Genomic DNA, 22576 nt, shown 5'->3' on the forward strand with positions numbered 1-22576 from the left:
TATCGAAAGGGGGCGCTGTCTTTTAAGATATAGAACTTTTTAACATTAAAATCAATCTTTGAGGAAGATTTTATCGGTGTATTTAAAATGTTATTTTTCCTCAATAGTTAAATTATTCCTCAACAACTTTGCCGCACATCATATTTTAAACGAACGTCTGGATTTTGAAATACGATTTAAAAAGAAAAGAATAAAGATTATGCATCTTCTTCTTGGATGGCACTAACGTTCCCAGCGGAACCTTGGCCGTCTCAACGTAGGTATTACTTGCGTTATTTATTAATACTTAGTTGAGATTTCTATGCCGAAAAACACGCCTTGAATGTATTCCGGAGTGGCAAGCTCTTGAATACGCGTGACCACAGTGCAAGTCGGAAGAAATCTGACGAAAAATCCCCCGGCCAGAACGGGATTCTAACCCGAACCCCTCGGCCATGGGAGCACAAGATTCTGCATACGCTTTTCTAAAAAAATCAGTCGTGATTAAAACTGGTTATCAAATATTACAATTTTGGGTGGTTGCCACCTTATGTACACTATGTCCAACTTATATAAGACCAGGTGATGATCTTGCTGCTTTGTGTCATTGTGAACAAACAATGCTTCAATTTATATTCTAGTGTGTAGATATTGGTGACTACCATACACCGAGATGAAGAATAGAAGGTGGGAAGATTCACGGATTTTGGTTGTGTTGAACATTGATTGTGTTAGTATCCAGGAAGATAAGAAGTTCACATACCAGGCATACCAGTCAGTTACTCAAATGGTACAAAATTGAATGTGTCAACGAATAACGTTGAAAGAGGATATACAGAAGCTAATTACAGATTTCCAAATCATATTTTTTTGCATTATGAAAAAAAAACAGAACATATCACGAACTAAAATGTTTAATTTTTTCTTTGATTTCAGAAATAGTATTCTAATGTCTACTATGTTTGGATCCTAGAGCAACTTCATGGAAGTTTGACTTTTCTCAACAATTGTAATTACTTTTTTCACAATTAGGGTGCTGAAAACTTCAGTCATCTAAAACTAAGACGCAAGCGGAAAACTTTTCGTCTCAATCTAAGTCATACGGAGTCAATTAAATTTATTTTTCAAGTTCATTTTACATGAAAAAAACATGCAAGCTTTTTTCCCATGCACTATTAAATGTTTATCCGTCGAAGGAACAAAAGATTGTGTGACTCTGCATTGTTCGTTCACGTTTTTGGTCGAAGTAACGAGAAGTAAAATTGAATTGAAATTAAGTTTAAAACACTTCAAAAATACTGAAATTTAATTTTCTGTTAAAATGTCGGGCCCTTATGATTTTGAACGCTAGCATTGATTTAGGAAAAAAAAACTAGTTTGTTCATTTCATTTGCTTATTTTTACTTTTAATAACAACACTTTTCCTATGTAGTGGACTATTATAAGAAAAGTAACATACATAAACAAAATCTGTGACGTCACAGATTTAAAAAATCTTCCCACCTTTCATTTTCCGTCTCGACCATACACTGCATGATTTTCATATGTGTGTGTGCAAGCGCTGAGCGTAAACGAATGTTTTCGTATTTTCGACTGTCAAGTTTCTATAACACCAGTTACATTTTCCCTTGTTTTAGTTGTTTTGATCAAACAAATCTGAAAAATGCCGAAGGGAAAAGTCCTCACGGAGAGAGAAGAGAGACAAATCGATGCATTTCACCAGGAAAATGTTTGATGAGAAATTTCTCGTCGGATTGGACGATCCAATCAAGTAGTGCTCAATTATTTGGCGAATGCTCAAGGATACGGTAAGAAGAAGAGAGCTCCACGTAAATCGAAGCTCTCTGACCGGGATAAGCGGGAAATTGCTAGGACAGGTTCGAATACCTCATAATCGCATGTGCAAATAATGCAATATTCCAAATACTTAACTGCTCGGGTGACAATTCATCAATTTTTGATAAAAAATCCTCACATAAAGAGGGCTTAAAAGGTTAAAACTCCTCATCTTACACGATCTCACCTCGGAAGACGTCTGAGTTTTGCCAAAGCTCACATGAACCAACAGTGGGACATGGTATGTTGTGACAAAAAATGTTTTCAAAAGACTACATTTTGTTCAATACCATAAGGAAGAGTTCTTCAATGTATAGGTTATCTTCACTGACGAAAACAAGTTCAATTTGGATGGTCCTGATGGTTTCAACGGGTACTGGTGTGATATACGGAAGAAGAAACATTATTTTTCAACCAGAAATTTTGGTGGAGGCTCGTGCATGGTTTGCGCAACCGGAAAGCTCAAAATAGCTTTCCCATGATTCAACGATTACACACATGTTCTGGAATTCTCTCTCCTACCGTTTTTGCGTGGATGTCGTCACAAAAAATTAACATTTCAGCAATACAATGCTTCTATTCATACCAGCAAGTAAACTAAGCAAAGGATTAAGAACCAAAAACCTAATTTTTTGGACTGGCCGGCTCGCTCTCCAGACTTGAATCCTGTTCAGCAGAATTTCGTTCAGCAAAATTTGGTACATGGTATTCCAACATGAATTTTCAAGGTTATTACTCGAAATGGCAAGGTTACCAATTATTGACATGTAAATCAGCCTATCGTTTTGAATTTTTCATTGATAATACTTGTGAATTTTGAAGTGGTCTTATAGAAACTGGACAACTGAAATTATCATATTTAAGCACAATAAATAAACTACCGACTCTTTTGAACGGAATTGACGTTAAATATACTTTATTCTTAGCAGTCTACAATGTATGAATGTATCTTGTTGATATTCTAACTGTTTGTGTTGCAACGAAATAGAATCAGGGTGGTCTTATAGAAGTTGGACAGAGTGTAGAAGGTTTAAAAAAATCGGAGAGAGACCTCGTGAGGACGCATTAACTGCAGGGATCAGGGCTTGGCAAAGACATATTCAACTCAGGATAGTCAGGCGACTATGAAGAAATTCGCCTTCGTATTAACCCTCTACAGCCCAAGCCCGCCCTTGTTTTTATGATGACAGCTTTCTGCTAGGAGTATTTTATGTTGAAAGTCGGAAATTCGAGATAAAAGTGGAGTAGGTTTTTTTAGGTAAATAAAAAACTTGGGCTGTAGAGAGTTAAATTGGATATGAGCTTTGGCTTCTTCCAGCAGTTTCTCCGCCAACATGACTTACCAGTCATTCGGGCGTTTATAACAACTCACTCTACGACTCGACTATCTCATTTCAGTTTGCGTACGCGAGTAACGAGATTCGTGTTAGGGGGAGTAGAAGTGTGGATTGAAGTCAGGTTGAATGAAGAGGCAGATTTGTATTCGTTAGGCACGTCAATTAGAATAACCATTTGTTAGAATAGTTCATCAGTCATCTTCGCTTTTAACGCTCGTCAATTCATTTCTGGTCAATTCAAAGCATGACGACCACGAATGGCGAAGTAGTCCTAGTAGAAGCAAAGCTACTGAGAGGAGAGTCGACTTTCATTTTTCACCTTCGAAGATTTCGGACCCTGGCAGGGATGGTAATTTCGGAATACTGTAGTGAATCTTCCATTTTTTTGAATATGTTTCTTTTTTTATTACTAACTAGACCAAAACATGACGGGGATGTTTAAAACAACGAAATTTGGGCTTCAATAATTTAAGAAAATACCGATGAATAGCAACGCACAAACGTAACACAATAAAGCAGCAATACACACGACCGGGGTGAAATTGCTTTACGCTTTCGCATATCCTTCAAATATGACAACCGTCTCTCTGGAAAATACTGATATAAAAATAATTGTCCATTCTTCGTTTAAGGTGTCTTAAGGCCATTTTGAAATATTTGCTTTTTCTCATTCTTTAATTTGTTTAATTGGTAATTGGGAAGATGTCTACTCTCGTTTATGTTAGCCAGTTACCGATGGCACCAGAACGAATACGATTATTTCATTCTATGATTTTATTTATTTGACAATCTTGTTCGTATATGATTGAAAACCTTCCTAATAGATGTAACAGATGGAATATTGATAGATTATAATACAGTTCCTGGAATGTGTGTGAGTAACTGTTGTGTAAGGCTCTATAACAACTGGAGTGTAGATGGAATGTTTGTAACAATGATTTAATCTACATAAGGCGCTACAATTTTTTTCGGTGTAGGTACGATTGTTGGTTGCCAGAAGAATATTACGTTCTACGTTCATAAGAGCACTCTAATTTTGTTTCCCAGCTAGTGATTCATCTAAATATTTCGAATTGTTATTTGTATATAACATGCGGTTGAACGGAAATGCTACGATGAAACTGAAGGGTATGATATAGTTTGCGCTTTTGACACAGATTTTTGCCTCGTTCGAGGTCTTTTGTTTTGGTTCTTGACCGATGGTGCCTAATGTTATGCTGCCGTATTCGTTGTTAATCCATACAATTTTTGAACTTTGTTCTTACTTTAAACTTAACTTTTCTGTCCTCAACGCGTTGGTAAACTTAGCAAACGAAAACGTAATAGAGAAAAAAAAAATCTTTACATATGTCTAGTGTTACCGAAATTGATACCGCTCTGGGTTGCGCCCTTGTTGGACCCGTACTGCAGCGAGATGACCGTCTGTCCGGCCCGCATCTGTTCGTCCGAGAATTGACGCTCGTTCTTGTCCGCCTCCTTTGGTCCGATCGATGGTTTGCCGTACTTGCCAGCCTTCCTGCCCAGCGACTGGATGCAGATCACCACCGAGTTCAGGTTCTGTCTCTCCCACAGGTCCACCGTCTGGAAGGTCTCCTGGGGTGGCACGCCGAATTTTTTCGCGCACTCAAGGAACGCCGAGATGTTCTCCATGCACTTGAACGCCATCTTGCTGGTGTTGATCTTCTTGACCGAGCCGGGCTCGATAGCGTTGGCCAGGTTGCACAGCGTCACGCCATCCTTCAGCACCTCGTAGAAATTGTCCATATCGCCGGAGGTGTTGATGGGCTCACCGGTCACTTCTTTGATCCACTCTAAGCATTCCGCCGCCAATTCTTCGCTGTATTTCTGGTTGATCTGTAAGAATGCGAGATAATGGTGTTAGTGAGACATTTGTTAATTTGTACATTAGAGAAATATCATTTTTTTTCAACAAATAGTGATTATCTATTTGATATAAATTATAGCAAATTGTGGTGTGATCGAAATGTTTCAGTAACAGATATTATTTGTAACTTTGTAACGATAATCAAAGAACCGAGCCGTAGAAGGGGTGAAATGACTGCCTTCCCTAATGTCTCGTACGTGACAGCTATCATTAACGAGAGGTGCAACAACAAGTGCTTTGATTTGCACAGCGATAAATGGATTACTCATTTGTGTATCGGTTGAGTTGTGTGGGCCGCGGTACGAGTTGGTGTGCCCGTGTTTCGTGAGACGGTTTGAAATACAGTTCCTGTCAGCACATGGTGATGTAATTCGTACGTGAGACGACTTTCAAACCAAACAATCAGTTGTCGGTGAGCCAATCGATTATCAAATTCACTTTCATCTTGGAATTTGGCACGCTAGTGATGAATTGATATGAAGCAAAACGGTATAGAAACATATGATCTGAAGTTACCAGTTAGGAATTAATAGGCCGTTCATTTTTTTAAAACAATGCTGGAAATGCGAAGTTTGTTATTTTTCACGATATTTCGCGTTTTAGACACATCAATTGGCCACCCAGAAATTGCGATTGTACTCCATTAGAATTTATTTTTTTGAATGCGTCATGTTGAGAGTAAGGACTACGCCGACTGTTTTTAAAAATTTTCAACTCTGAAAACGAACAGTACCTGCCTTCGCCGATATTGGTACAATTTGTGCGAAAATTTGATGTAAAATTTCCAGAAACGAATTAATATAAGTTAATTTCAAATTAGCTTCGAGGCCAACACAATTTAGCAACATAAACACCGGACCGTTCGATATCACCATTCCGATTCATCATAACAACATCGCCAGCCACTTAACGGGCATCCCAGAAATCATTATAAACAATTCCACGAACAAAGTATCAAAATTTAAACAATCCCACGATCAGTAATAAACGCGTATATCACGACCATCATAACTAATAGAGACTAAACCTTTGTGAAGTTAGTTGTAAGATTGGAGCTTGAGCTTGAGCTTGGGTAGACTGTACAATTCGTAGTTGCACTCCGTGATTGACCTGAACCAACCAAATTGCACAAAGAACACACAATGACGCTTGGGACTAGCGAATCATTCTCGTTATGCAATTTTCGGTGATTCGAGCTTTGAATGGTCAATAACGACGCCGGCCACGTCCTTACAGTCACCAGGGGAAGGGAAGGAATGTTAGTATGATATTCGCCGCCCGCCTCTCGGTCGGGTCGCCTCTATAGCGTGGTTCACTAGCGTTTATAATGGAAGGAATAGTTGTTAGTGGGAATGGTTAAAAATCAGGATTCACTGCGGTAAGTGATGTGATTCTAAAATTTTAAATTTGAAAATTTTTAAATTTTTGAATATTTAAATTTTAAATTCTTAAATTTTAGAATTTTTAGATATTTAAATTTTTAAGTTTTCTGATTTTCAGATTTAAATTTTTAGATTTTTAGAATTTTGATTATTTTGGTTTTTGTTTTTTTTAACTTTTAGTATTAGATTTTAACACGTTAACCCCGACTCTTTCCTGCTACGCCCTCCAATCAGCGCGCATCAAGATCCCCCCTAGGGACCAACGCTGGGCTCTACACAACGACGGAGAGCTATATTTGGGAAACATGAGAAGGTAACCGAGAACTCGTATAAAACCAATCGACTCGGCGATATGTTCCGTTATTTATCACGTGTACGCTTTGTAAAACTTCAATCACGATAACGGAGAGTTATCTTTAGGAAACCTGAGAAGGTAACCGAGACAACTTCCCCAACTTACCAACCTAGCAAGACAACCGGGAGAACTACTATTCTTCACGATACCTCAAAAACACGTAAAAATAATAATTAAAACGCTTGTAATGATAATGTAGATCACCATATAACTTCCTTGATCAAGTATATTCGGTACAAATCTCGATATCGATCTAACCCTGGCGATCGTGCGAAGAAGCTTCCATGATATGTTACGCTTTGAAAACAGCGGAAAAATATCTAGATCTTCCGAGAAGACGAGCCGTGCATTCAATTAAATGACAATGTTAGCTGATAAATATGATGAATAAATTTTGATATCCTATCTGCGACGTAATATTTATGATTTCATGATTTCCCACCTAAAATTATATAATTAAGCTAAATAGAACTCGTGCAAACCAGAAAAAATTCGGATTTTATTTATCGTGATTCGTTATTTAACGTCTGGATTTCTGGATCGTAAGAGCATCATTTCGACTTACACATCCGCACGATGAAAAAAAAAATGCGACACGAAACTGAGCTCATGAAGAACTCAAGCATAAAGAAAGAGAGAGAAAAGAATGCACTTAGCTTTGTAGAATCCATCTTCACTGCCGTAAAGCTGATTCTCATAACAGTGAAGTTAGTTGTAAGATTGGAGTGAAAAAACTCACACAATATGCAGTAAAGTAGAAAAGATGTTATAGTTAGTGAAGTAAGATTTGGTTTACCGGGAGACTTTTTCCGTGATATTGAGTTTCAAACATAATCCGAACGTAAAGGGTGTGTCACATCAAATTGCATCACGGAAAAAACGCTGTAGAAATTCGCCCAGTAGACCGATCCTTTTGAAAATTTTAGACAGTAAAATAAAAACTATTAAACAACTTTTGGCACTTTCTTTTTATTCATACCTCGAGCCCAAGCCCGTATGCTCGCACCCTCCTCCTTACCCCGTCCATAAGGTTCTGTACAACGTCAGGTTGTAGTTTTTTTTGAACAGAAATCAATTTTCTCTTGAAGTCCGCCTCCGATTTGACAACTTTTGAGTTCTTCCGGAGGGCCTGCTTCATAATCGCCCAATATTTCTCTATTGGGCGAAGCTCCGGCGCGTTGGGCGGGTTCATTTCCTTTGGCACGAAGGTGACCCCGTTGGCTTCGTACCACTCCAACACGTCCTTTGAATAGTGGTACGAAGCGAGATCCGGCCAGAAGATGGTCGGGTCCTCGTGCTGCTTCAATAGTGGTAGTAAGCGCTTCTGTAGGCACTCCTTAAGGTAAACCTGCCCGTTTACCGTGCCGGTCATCACGAAGGGGGCGCTCCGCTTTCCGCAAGAGCAGATCGCTTGCCACACCATGTACTTTTTGGCAAACTTGGATAGTTTCTGCTTGCGAATCTCCTCCGGAACGCTGAATTTGTCCTCTGCGGAGAAGAACAACAGGCCCGGCAGCTGACGAAAGTCCGCTTTGACGTAGGTTTCGTCGTCCATTACCAGGCAATGCGGCTTCGTCAGCATTTCGGTGTACAGCTTCCGGGCTCGCGTCTTCCCCACCATGTTTTGCCTTTCGTCGCGGTTAGGAGCCTTCTGAACCTTGTATGTACGCAGGCCCTCCCGCTGCATGGTCCGCTGGACGAATGAACTTGACAAATTCAGCTTATTGGCGACATCCCGGACCGAACTTCTCGGATCACGTCTAAACTGCTTAACTACGCGCTTGTGATCTTTTTCACTGACGGAGCATCCATTTTTGCCGTTCTTCACCTTCCGGTCGATGGTTAGGTTCTCGAAGTATCGTTTTAGTACTCTGCTGACCGTGGATTGGACGATTCCCAGCATCTTACCGATGTCCCGATGTGACAACTCCGGATTCTCGAAGTGAGTGCACAGGATTAATTCACGACGCTCTTTTTCGTTCGACGGCATTTTTCCAAATTTACGAAAAATTGACAGTGAAGCATGGCCAACGTGATCTATACACTCTTATCTGATTATAAGCGAAAGCTGAATATATAATTCCTAAAAATTAAATTTCTACAGCGTTTTTTCCGTGATGCAATTTGATGTGACACACCCTTTATCTACTTTGGGACACCAGTAAAATACAAAAAACATCTCAAGAACACTCTTCCAGTTGGAATACCTTATAAGGTAAATGATGTTGGTTTGTCCGATTTAGGATATTTTCACGCAAATGCAAATCGACCTTTCTTCATGAAAATCACATGTAATGAATAATAAATTATCCAAACTGTTGTGTTTTTTAACGATTTTCTTCAAATAGAAATTATGATCATGGTTGTCTGGTTTTAGACTTCACCATTTTTGAATGAAAAAAAATCGAATTTTCAAGTAGATGTTGCATTTCTTATTACTTCAGTTTACTGTCATCATCAAGCAAACCATTTGTCATGACAATTGTCATGCGAAAATGCGAAAACAGAATAGAAACTGAGAGAGGTTGGCGTCGACATCATGCCTCATACCGTATGTTTCTATTCTGTTTTCGCATTTACGCATGACAATTGTCATGACAAATTGTTTGCTTGGTCATCATATTAATTTTCGTCAAAAGTGGTAATGCTGTTATTTATCGCGTATTAGACCCGAATTTCATTATTTTTCAGACAAAATGCCGCCGAAACGATTATCGGCTTCGGAGACTGATAAAAAGAGTTGCTGACAATCAGTCACACTGGGAACTAAACTAGAACTAAACATTGAGCTTAAATTTTGCATAGTGTAGTTTTTCGTAGTAATCAACATTTTCAAAAATGTTTCGTTTGGATGTTCGAGATTGCCATTTTCATTGGCTAATATACATACACATATTTTATGTAACATGAAGTTGTTTCATTTTTGTTTATAGATCATTGTTGTTTTTTGAGTCCGTTATTATTTTATGTACAAATGTGTGTACTTGTTATGTAGTTATGTTATGTATTTTTGATTTTAACCGAAATTTTTTTTTTCATTCAATTTGAATGATAAACCATGTTATGTATTTAAAAAATTTGGGACCGATTCGATTGAATTTGTATGAATTTTTATTATAATTGATTCCTTATACGGCTTTCACTTTGCGGTCAAGTTTTATAGAACCTATCTAGGCCGTAAAGCGAGGTATGGGTGTACCTGACTTTAGATACAATCTAGGCATAACGCAAACATATTTAATGTTTGTACCCATAACGTCCGGTTGAATCAACGAGGTGTATTTGTGTTATTGGGATTTCAATTCTACTTTGAAAACTGCTCGTGTTTTAATTGTGCAACACGAGTAATATGTTAAAAGTTTGTATAAGAAAAAAAAGATTTTTTAATATCGTTACGTTTTTGTATTTATTTATTCATTTTCGTCTAACAAATGTAGACTACATACTTATATATTAATGTTACAATGTTTTTTCAAGTTAAATACTATTCCTACGGTACTTGTTTCTTTTTAGCTGTTCTTTATTCTTTGTTGTGTCAATTAATTCGCAGTTCTGATTGTATATATGCATCATGCGATTGATAGGATAGTTGTTTGCATAATTTGTTCTGGATGTTTTGGTTAGAAACAAATTGCGTGACGCCCAGGTACATAGAAATTTAATTTTTCTAGTAATTCAGCTGATTGTACTCGTTTCGAAATTAGATGATTAACAAAAAAAAGCATTGCAAACTTATGGCGTTCCTTTAGTGCTTGGATGTTTATGAGCATGCAGCGTACTTCATATGAAGGAAGTGGAAATGAGATCCAGTTCAACTTACGGAGTGTAAATAATGGAACATTTGAACGGCAGACCATTTATGTTTCGAGCAGAGATCATTAAGATCAGGTGAATGTCCTTCAAGAACAACGGCTGCATCTGCATCCGAATTTAAGGTCATTTTTTCCCAGTGTCTGGCTCTCCGCTTCTTGCTGCTGCCCGAGGAGCATTCTTGTGATTGGCCTTGTTCAATGTTGCTCTCGACATTCACTTGTTTGCCAAAACCGGAAGGACCGTCCTCCGAGTCACTATCTCCAGCATCCACATCGCTGTCTCCACCGCTTGGTGGCACGATGACAAAGTCAATATCATTCGTTAACACTAGATTTTCGAAAGCGTCTTCGTCCAAATCAATCAGATAATTGTACAGCTCCTCCGGATTATTGGGAAGCTGATATATCCTATTGACCGAATTTGATATATACTATATACCGAAAAAAAAATACAGTCAACCCTCCTATAGCGCGGTGAGTGCGTTCCCCCTTATATGGAAACCGCGCTATAAGAAACTCGGATTTAACCAAACAAACCAGGCTAATTCGTAGCGCGTTGTATGGAAACCATCTATCGCGTTGTATGGAAACCGCGTTATGAGAAACTCAGAACTAGTAGAAATTACATCATTCGTACCGCGTTATATGGAGACCAATAAATGCTAAAGACAAGGGTAGTGTTGATATAGGATGCGGAAATGTGGCCGTACGAATTGTATGTAATAGTGAAAGTAATCAATCACATTGAATTGTATTGGTGTGATTACATTGCTTCTCCCTTGCTTCGTTCGAATTCGCCAGCTTCTATCGAACAAAGTTATTTGATGGTACGTTGTTAAACGGAAACCGCGCTCTAAGAGGGGCCGCGTTATAGGAGGGCTGTCGCAATTTCGTCTCCGCGTTATATGGAAACCGCGCTCAGAGAGTACCGCGTTATAGGAGGTTTGACTGTATATAGTTGCACAGCGTATGAAATTTCATACGCTCAAAAGTAAACATAGATTTATCGCGGTTTCATAAGTTTCTTCTGATTTTTTGCTAGATATCATTTTTTACACTCGTCTAGTAGTGTTGTGTCACAGATTTGAGTAATTTAGCATCCTTTAAGAGGTAAAACTTTGATAAATTTATGTTCACTTTTGCGACTCCATTAAACTCGAACTTTGCAAGCTTCAATACACAACAAAACAATAAAAATGACAGATAAAATGACACTGACACAAAAAACACTTTTAAATTGTCATGTGGTATCATTTAAAATGCGCTTAACACTTTAGTTTATTCAAAAACAATTTTCAAAAACGGGCATTTTTGCGTTTTAAATTTCATACGCTGGGCACTAATGGGTTAAGACCGAGATGTGCAGTTGCGTCAAATATATAATGAAGGGTTTCATTTTCCCCGACGACTGGAAGTAAAATGCATTCATTATCGTTATCGGGAATGAAGTCTACTTCATTTTGATTGAAGTCGCCTATCTATGGCGATATCTATATGCAATTTCACTTCTGGTTCTAGTTTTTCTGTAATTCGATTTGCCGTTTGAAAAAATAATTCATACGACTTTTTATTTGCATGTTCGGGTGGGAAATACACGGTAGCAAATATGTGTACTTCGCCAGCAATAGATAACTTTGTCCAAACATGTTCAAATTCTTTAGCCCACAAACCGTGTAGCCGCTGTTGTTGCTATTCAAATTCATAAAACTATCACTCCTTTACAATATTAGCATCAATTTTGTATGAATTACAACATGTTTATTATTCGTAGCACATCCTTAGTTTTCAATCAGTTTGAACAACCTATTCAGAATACTTCCGACCAAACTGTGGCATTTTGAAGTTTGTATTTCGCTACACGCAGAGGGAACTACTCGTTTAAGAGTGATTCTAATCTAGAAATTTGGAAAAAATCGATTTATATTTTCTGTTTCATATTTCTGAAAATGTCTACATTCAAGAATATACCATTGGAAGTTTTTTTTTTTGATTACCATTATTTGCCGAGTTATAGCCATTTTAGTGATGCTAATCTAGAACCTTGACTCGAAAATTAAACCTTCATATACTCGCGCATATGGTCTCACAGACCTAGAATCAATAATGTTGTTTTGAGCAGGCTGAATTAAATGGCTTTTAAAACTGGATGAAGTTGAAGAGAAATTATTTTCTGGAGTTTTTTCATCCAACTATAGCTTTTTCTTTTTTCACAGTATCCAGAAAGTGATCAAAACTGGAAGGATACGTCGGGCAGGTAAAACAGGACATGGTGAGCATAGGGTGCCCGCAGAATTGGAGAGGAATAGCTACAAACCGAAATCATTGGAGAAGGTCATGTTTTAAAGACGTTAAGCCAAAATAAATAAATAAATACCTTTTTCTTTGGTTAAATACAAATAACGCCTAAAAATATATAGCAATACAGTTATACCTCGATATAAGGCAACTTAATTTTTGTCTCGTTGCGTTATATCGAGTTACGTTATATCGAAGCAAAAAAAAAACTTTTTTATTGATGCAAAACTGTTCATATTTACTCAAAAATGCGCAAAAACTAAATTTCTATCACCAAGCAGTATTTATAAACCTTTCTTGGGCCCATTTAAGATAATTTTCGTACACAAACATGATCAGTTTTAAGTAGAAAAAAGGTATGAAAAATTGAAGTGAAATTGTTATCATTAGTGATGTAAAGCTTGGTCGGATACCGCATACCGGATATCCGACAAGCCTCAAGGCCGGATAGCCGGATATCCGAATACGATTTGCGAATACGAAACTGGAAGACATTGCATGTTTGCATGAAGCAAATAAAGGATAACATTTCAGAAGAAATGGACACATTTTTACAGAAAAATTATGAACTATGAATAAATTTTCCGTTTCGAATGGATATCCTTTGATAGAGTATCAAGTTGTCTGCAAGGAATCTTCAACATGGATTTTTTCTGGTAAGGATTCAACTACTTAGGAAAAGATCAGAATTACTTTATTACCGCCACTTTAGACCTGAGGAATAAGTCAGACAAATTAGGAGTTCTTGAAACGTAAACAATCTTGCTGGCAATGTATATATAATATCTTGCTACGAATCTTCTGAGAATAACAGCTTATCGTCGTCTTTAAGATCTGTAAATGAAACAAAAGAGACTAAATTGAATCAAACCTTATATACGAAACACGCGACACTCCTTTTGAGATTGTTTTAACGAAGTGACAAATGAAAATAGTGTCGCATTCAGGAAAAAAAATCCCGTTGCTAACGAAATCGGCGAAATCTGAAAACATTTAGAATCGATCGCATTCACTATCCTTACATTTGGAAGTCATTGAAATCTAAGCATTCAATCGAGAGCAAGGATTACTTTAGTTGATCTTTCAGTTCCTTGCAGTAGTATTACAACGAAAACTGTTCTCTGAATTTGGTCTGATGTACGAAGCAAAGCGTAATTGGTTGTCATCAGCAACTTACAACAACAATTTTATTCATCATAATTTACCACTCGGTAATTTTGTGTACTGTTCATTAATTAGTGTTACGGGTAAATATCAATTCAGTTTTGAAAAAATATGGCATTTCAGTAATCAAACCTTATTTTTAATTATGGATAAATGATTTTGCTATGCTTTGCTAGCTAGCTGAGGAGCTATTTTGTTATAATATATGTCGTGTTAATGAGAAATTGTTGATTTTTTCCAATATCCGCTATCCGGCCGGATAGGACGGATATCTGTTTCATCTCTAGAATCAGTGTTTAGTTTTCTATGTTTGACTTACTTTGTCTTTAAATGAAAATTCCTCTGAATTTTGTTCTTGAAACATGTTCAAAGTTATGCTAAAACTTCAAAAATGCTTTAATAATACCAAGTGGTCTCTCCATTTGGCCCTAAAAGGTTGAAGGCATGCGTATTTCATAAGGGAAATTGTTGTGAACTGTAATACAAAATAATCCGTTCATTGCTTTATCACAAGTTCATTTTTATTTAAAAAAAACGAAACACGAATCGATAAACATATTTCCTGAAATGTCTCAATCATCGATCGGTGTCATTGTTTGCGTTTGTGAAATGTTCATTAAGTACAAATTTAACTATGTATCGATATGGGTCAGAAGTTTCCAGATCTAAATTACTTCAACTTTATTGAATAATTTCGTTATCCAGAGTGAGATCCGAAATGAAAATTGGACGTGAAACATTTATTTGAATAAATTTGAATGTTTATAAAATGTGAGCTTTATTTCTTTCCGTTTCAACTAGGGTAGTACTAGTTTTGAATATATGAAACATAATATTTTAGATAGGACATATTCGCAAAACATTGAGAAAAAGTTCAATGCCACCCATTCGGTGGTGAAAGAGCGCCGAAGGAAACTGCACGAAATTTGATAACAAAATAGGGTTGCGTGGTTATCAACGACGAAACTTATTGTCTGGCAGTTTTCGATCAAATTTTTGGTCTCCGTTGATCTGAAGAAAATAAGATCAATAAAGTCGGAATTCTCGAAAACACAAGTAATCTGCAGTTGTGGACTGAAAAGCGGAAATGGAATTGGCACCCAAACAAGTAGAAACAGAATTCGTGCAAAAGATGATGGACAGTGTACAAAGAAAAGTTGGCTTATAGTAAAAAGGAGAACTGAAACAAATCTAATTGAACTACGGAGAATGAAACACGGAACTCCAGCAATTTTTTTTGTGTCTGGATTTTTACGTGTTCAACCTTTAAACCAGGGGTTCTCAAACTGTTTTGGGCAATAGACCCCATTTTCCAGAATAAAGTTATACCATAGACCACTTTAGTCAATTTTTTTTTAAAACAATCTCTAGCTTTTTTGTTATTCTTATATAATACATACCAATTTGAAATCTTTGCGGTTGATGAAATGAGAAAACTTGACATTATTTTCTTATTAAAATTCAACAAAATAAATGTATACATGATTTTCAGTAATTATCAAGTGTAATTAAAATTTTTTAATACAAATTACTTACATAATACTAAAATATGTAATTAATATTTGAAACTAACTTTAAAATCGCAAAGTAAAGATAAAAATATGTTCCCAAAAGACGTAATACTACTTAAAAAACTATGGGTGGGTTATATCAATCGTAAGGTTGGCGTAGGACTACCGTTGTCTTAGTAATCATTTGAGTGTATTGATATTGATTAAACCAGTGATTGAATGAAGAAAATCCCGAATTCTAATGCTAATAAATCTCAATTTAGGTCAATTCATGCATTGTGATAGATTACTTTCTTCGTTGCAAGTCGTATGGCATGATACCTTGTTCATTTCATTCATTTCTCGTGGACTTCCTAAATAGGTAAACGCCAGAATGGCTAAACGATCAATGTATTTTACATTTCCCTCTGAATTTATTGCATCTCCCAAGTGTACGTACTTCTTGAACCGCAAACTTGCTTGTATGATTGAGCTTTAGGCACTCAGTTTTACTTTTGACATGTAAGTTGAACGCATATTGTTATCGACGTTATCGCAGCAAATTGTTTTCAACATTTTGCCAAACGGTATACGTAGCAGTTCAGTGAGCTGAAGACATCAGAGGATATCTTCGAATAACCGAGCCAAAGCATTGTGTTCATACCGCTTTTGAAGTCTGCACATATTCCGAAGTGTGAAGATGCATGTGGGCTCAAAAGTACCACGCATCTTGCATCTATTTCGCAATGCCGATTTCCCTAGGTTTATTGGTAGATAAATAAATAAAATGATGATGATGATGACCCACCTCACACCTCTACAACGGTCTGAACTGGCCGATTTATTTAATAGATAATATTTATGTTTAACCAAATTAAAATATCAGTACTGTAAAACAAAAATGAAAGCGAACTGACTCTGTTGCAGGCATGAATTTCTATTAATCGAACATTATAAATAGGCAAAAACTTTAAAAGAAAAACAATGGTCCTATCCGTATCGACATTATCATAATGAGAATCCCAACTTCAGACCCAAAGTTTTTTAAGGCATGTCAAGGAAATTTCCAACCCGGGAAGATCCTTGACAGATTGGGAATCGAACCCAATATCTAAAAGTGTCTACTTAGAACATGATAGAGATCTGCCACATTCAGAAATACTCGATATAACCATCCTATAAAAAGATAGTCTATGACAATTCTGAATGAGCTATCCCCATTCCAGTTTGCACTTCAGACCCCACATAAAAATTTCATTATGTATCAATGTTCTACCAGTATTCCCTTAACATAGTCCGGGCCCACCAAACGCGTGCGAGGCTCAAACTTTCGTAGACAACGCTTATTATATTTTTTTACAATATACATTAACAAAACAACAACAAAAAAAATCATCATCATCAGTGCGAACATGGTAGTTTAACCTGTAAATAAATTTTATTAATTTTAATCAATTGGAAACATAAATGAATAATTTAGGAAAAAATTATAAAACCTGTTCAAAAAACAGATTTTACGTGTGAAATACACATTTTCTTAAACTCTGCCATTGTTGCCACACGTTAAATTTCTCTGGGCATCGAATTGAAGAAATTTATACCTTTATATAACAACGAGTTCTGCGACCTACTAAACATAAAGTTGGGCGTTCTTGCATCATTCGCGTTTCTTGAATTGTATCTATGAACATCACTTCCTCTTTCAATTCGATCACACAAATATCGAGGCAGCATATCGTTTAAAATTTTGAAAATGAACACCATTGTCAAGTAATAATTCCTCTGCTTCACAGAAAGCCACTATAGTGGTTTTGAAATCTGTGATCGGGAAACTTATTCCGATCTTCAGAAAAGTATGTAAATTAGCAAATTAGCTGATGAGTGTATTATCATTCAAGCTCCAACGAATTTCAGAACGCAGCTAAACTTGCAACCTAAATGCAAGCTTGTTATGTTTGTTTGGACTTGAATTTGATTATGACTTCATTTGTTCTACTAACAAGTTGCTTCACGTAATACAACTTATACAGTATCAAGACCCCAAGGGGTATCGACCACTTTGAGAAACCCTGCTTTAAACAGTCTACAAGTGTGAAATTGCTTGAATAAGCAGGTCAAATCACATTTCTGCTGCGTGAAATCGATGCACCAATCGTATGTTTGTTTCTTATCAATTGGAAAATATTGTTTATTAACTGTATTGAGCCGAATACGACCTCATAACGACATTTTCGAAACACTCAACTAAAAGAAGATTTTTTTATAACCGTCGCTGTCGAACTGCCCGGATACATGCTACATACCAATTGACGAATTCGGAATTCTTCCACCGAGGAACATTTAATATTTTGTGGAATTAAAACAGAAAACGCAGTCGCTGTTCGCTGCACACTGTTTCAAATGCATCATCCATCAATGGCAATCAGCCTCGATTTCCTCATATGACAATGACAACTTTATTACAGACTTATACAACATATATACGACGCCGTCATATTTATTCATTTTATTCTCGTTGTATACTGCCGCGAAGGTGGTTTCCTTACCGCGCCTGAGTTGAGTTGTAACAGTTGCGATTGACCTTATCTCACTGGCTCGATTGCCCATTTTTAGAAGGAGTTTTCTTCCCTGCATGCTCTTTTACTCATAGTGTAACTGACTTGAACGCAGCTGTTGTTGTGGGGTATTGTTAACACGCGACGACTAGTTTAGGACCTACTTAGTCTCCTGGACAAACGATTACTGGTGAATATTATCTCAGATTTTTTGAGTATTCGATGGCTAGAATTCGGTTTGAATTCGATCCGAACATAACAATCCAGAAAGTTGGGCTCTTCTATAGACAATGTCATATTTGTCGACATTAGGACCTTGGACACTTTGAAGAATAAAATCAATAAGCATTAAACTATGTAATCGTGAACGTAATTTTTGGCGTACATTTTCTCCCGCAATGAACAGCACTAATCGCTAAGTCCTTCGTGAATGTATAGGGAAATTAACCTTTATTGCACTTAACGATCCAAAGCGTAAACATTATACACATGTAAAGCTATTCTACTGAGTTCTACTGACAGATGATGATGTATCGAATATTTATTAATCTCAACATCAATCTTCATTATCATGTTCGCCGAGCAATGAACAGTTATTACTATGTGAGCTTAGATTGATCAGTAGACGAGTTGTTCAACTCCACGAATGTTGGATGATGAGAGACTGAATCCATCGAATCTTTAACGAAATATTTTTTGGGCACAGAGTGCGTTCCAGTCAATTAGGAATATATCACCAACAATCTTGTGGTTTGGAACGAAAAAGAAAACCAAGGTCTAGCATCTTGGCAGAAGGGTAAGATATTATCAAAAAGACGGGAAACGTTGATCATCAAATATGGATTTAATTATTTGTTTGTGTTCTTGTGCGCATCCACGAGTCAAGGAGAGAGGAGACCTCTTCGGTCCAGTTGGCATCGTTCGTTTATTCGCACACGTGTCCTCGAATGGAGTGAAGAGGGGATCCAGGTAGCAACGTATGCGCATTTATACGCTTTTTTCTCCCATTTATTAATTTCAATTCAACAGTGACTCTTCCATATTTGGTTTTAAACGTTACCCAACCTGTTCACCTCTGAACAGATTCGATTCCATTGAGAGTTTTCTTTTCATACCGCGGTTTCGCGCAGATCGCTTGCGCTTGTTGTGTGTGTACGCACTACTGCAAACCTGTTTGCGCGATACTTACGAGACTCACGATGCTCTCCTCCTCCCGGTGGGATTTGGGTCCGCTCGAACGATGTAATACATATGTGCAGGGGGAAAAGCGACAATGGCGACCCAATGGTTTTGAGTGGTTTTGGTCGCACCGAAAGCGGAGCTTGGCCTTCAATCATTTGGCGGACACGAGTGTCACGACGACGAATGGAGGGATTCGCACGCGTAGATTTCCTGCCAAACATGGATCCTTTTGGTGCGCGCCGATTCCGATTGCGGAGGGGATGCTGATTCATAGCCTCAAAGCTGCTAATGCATTAATTGATCAATCTGAGTGTGACATGAGGCGCACGTTCGATGTCAAAAGAGAACCGAATTATTAATTCGGTATTCCAAGTTAGGATACGGACGTGTGAAATCGATTTTACCTCGATATAGATTTGACCAAAAATACTTTTTTATAACAAGAGCATGAAATAAGCAAAGTAGTGTAAATGATCTTGGTTTGTCCGATTTAGGGTTTTTTCACGCAACTAGTAAATGCAAATCGATTTTTCTTCATGAAAATCACATATAATCAATACGAGTTTGGGTTTGTTGAAAAGCCGCAAGTCTCTAGTTGCTAATAGTACCATAAGGCGTTGAAATTATTCAATTTTTTGTGTTTTTTAACGATTTTTCTCAAAAAGAAAATATGATCATGGTTCGTCCACCTCTGATCATGGTTTGTCCAAAAAATGATCATGGTTTGTCCAGTTTTAGGAATCACCATTTTTGAATGAAAAAAATCAATTTTTCAAGTAGATGTTACATTTCGTATTGCTTCAGTTTACTGTCATCATATTGATCGATTCATAATTTAGGCTTTTTTCAGAATATTGCGTTTTTTTGGGCATTTTTAAAGTGTATACCTCAACACACTCAACACAGAGAAACTTTATTTCTGCTTTGCGCGAAGGACACAACAAACAAACTGCAGGGGATGCCATAGAAATCATGTGGACAAAACAATATTAGTGAGTTGGACAACTCATGACCAGAATTCGGGTCATCGAAATGCGTTAATCATCTGGTTTAGCTATGTAAATCTGATAAAAATGGTTTGCAAGCAAAACGTTCACAATATTTGGAAGTGTTATAATCCAAAAAAGGTCTGGTATATATATATATATATATATATATATATATATATATATATACATATATATAAAACATATATATAAATGGATTTCTGTTTGTTTGTCTGTCTCTCTGTCTGTCTGATTCTTATGGACTCGGAAACTACTGAACCGATCAACATCAACATTGGTATGTAGGGGTTTTTGGAGCCGGGGAAGGTTTTCGTGATAGTTTGAGACCCCTCCCCGCTCTCTAAGGGCCATGAAAATGAAACACAAATTTCTACATAACTCGAGAATTTATCAAGCAAATGAAACCAAATTTAGCATGTGGATGTTTTAGGGTACAATAAATGTTTTTACGGTGGTTAGACACTCCACTCCCCTCTTTAAGGGGGAGCTGCCATACAAATGAAAGACAAATTTCTGCATAATTCGAAAATTAATCAGGCAAATGGAGCCAAATTTGCCATGCGAAGGTTCTAGGGGATACGAAACGTTTCTATGGTGAATAGACACTCCGCCCCTCTCTCTGAGGGAGGAGTGGACTGCCATACAAATGAAGCATACATTTCTGCATAATTCAAGAACTAATCAAGAAAACTGAACCAACAAAAAAAAACATGTTAAATTTGAAAATTAAATAAATTTGATGTAAGCTATAGAAAACAGATATAATCAATAATAATGAAAACAGAATCCATTTCTATTCAGAGTGTAATTTTAAACAAGACTAGCTTATTGGCTGACTAATTTGATATGTCGATCATCTGAATCGGTCCAGTAGATCAAAAGTTATGATTTTTTGTAGTGGAAAAAAATGGGAAAAAAATGATTTTTCGGACCATTATCTTTGAAAAATAACTCAAAAACGAAAAAAACGCCTCCCTGGTTTCGAGATATGCTATGTGAAAAATTCTCAGCTTTCCAAAAAAAAAAAATAATATAGCGCCTTTGGTCCTGAGACCAAGAAAAGTATAAAAAACAAATACAATCATTAATAACAAAATCAAAATTGAAATTTGATTGGATTGCCCAATGTGTTGATCAGATCAAAATTCGAGAAAGGAATTGTCCGATTTAGGTCTGTCTTTATTCTATCATATTTTCTGCATCAAACATTTATTCCATGCAACGGAGAAACATGTTATTTGCAAGTGGTTGAAACGAGAATTGTGTCTGAAAAAAAAATCTGATTTTATAATAACGAGGTTTAGTAGAAGTACTAGAAATTTTTAGTAAAAGGTAATTTTAAAAGGTAGATTAAAAGATCAATCAATGAACAGTTTGTTGATTAACGTGCGTTAATAAGAAAACGTGGATGTGATAACGAAAAAAAATTTGGGGCGAGACGAAGTTTGCCGGGTCAGCTAGTTTTATATAAAGCTCAATCATTGATTTTTCTTACAAACATTCGTATCTCGAAATCCATCAGCCTGATTAATGGTGTTGGAAAAAAACGAGCAAGTGTTTAAGCAATTTGATATATTTTTATTTCGAAAAAAGTTGCAGTACTCGTTCGCTGACTGGACTGGAAAGGCAACCCACTGAGGGGGACTTCAATGAAATGTTTGATTGGCACTGAAAAATAACTCGTGTGCTTGTGAATGTTACAGTTCGGGTATAAAGACAGTTGCCTGTACAGCGTCAAGCGTTTCTAAGTGCATTTTCGCAGCGTTAAACATCGTGAAATTGGATATACAAAAGGCTTCCACTTATACCGGTTAAAGAACAGTTTAAAAAAACTGTTACCGAACGACTACTGTATTTGATTTTCCCAGAACTTTGTCGAATACCTTATTTTAATCAGACTTACTTTAAGCATTTTTTAAAACTCCTTGTTCATGACAACTTAAACACCGTAGATCGCCATTCATTTTCTGAAACAGCAGGTTGACCACCCATGCTCTAGTACTTGTAAACTTCTATATTTTGAAGGGAAAAAGCAGCTAGCGCCTCTCAATAGTAATTCTAGGGCAGACATAACAAAAATCCTGCCACATTACTGCCCGGTCGCTAGGCATTTCACTACTCGAATGACCTGGTGACAGACTACCACTGAAAACCGGTTTTTGCTATGGAGGAGTATAATTCTGATGGTTTTTCATGGTGTTAGTTAGCTCTGAATGGCGTCAACTGACCGTTGAGAGTCTGGGTAGCCTTATAACGCACATACAAAAATGTTCCCTGCCTCTTCATCCTACTATCTG

At 36.9% G+C, this 22576-nt stretch overlaps 1 protein-coding gene and 1 long non-coding RNA gene across 3 annotated transcripts in view; one reads left to right on the forward strand and one right to left on the reverse strand.

Moving 5' to 3' along the window:
* Positions 1–3908: 3908 nt before the first annotated feature.
* LOC129777092 (myophilin) overlaps positions 3909–22576 on the reverse strand; it is a 66350-nt gene continuing 47682 nt past the window's right edge. For both annotated transcript variants that reach the window (XM_055783159.1, XM_055783160.1), the window contains exon 3: positions 3909–5006. In XM_055783159.1, the coding sequence (XP_055639134.1) occupies positions 4494–5006 (513 nt within the window). In that variant the 3' untranslated portion in view covers positions 3909–4493. The remainder of the gene's footprint in view (positions 5007–22576) is intronic.
* LOC129777094 (uncharacterized) overlaps positions 18705–22576 on the forward strand; it is a 34036-nt gene continuing 30164 nt past the window's right edge. Inside the window, exon 1 of the long non-coding RNA XR_008743201.1 lies at positions 18705–18886. This is a non-coding gene — a long non-coding RNA (uncharacterized LOC129777094). The remainder of the gene's footprint in view (positions 18887–22576) is intronic.

The sequence above is a fragment of the Toxorhynchites rutilus genome, chromosome 3 (genome assembly GCF_029784135.1).
Source record: "Toxorhynchites rutilus septentrionalis strain SRP chromosome 3, ASM2978413v1, whole genome shotgun sequence".
Taxonomy (NCBI): Eukaryota; Metazoa; Arthropoda; class Insecta; order Diptera; family Culicidae; genus Toxorhynchites; species Toxorhynchites rutilus.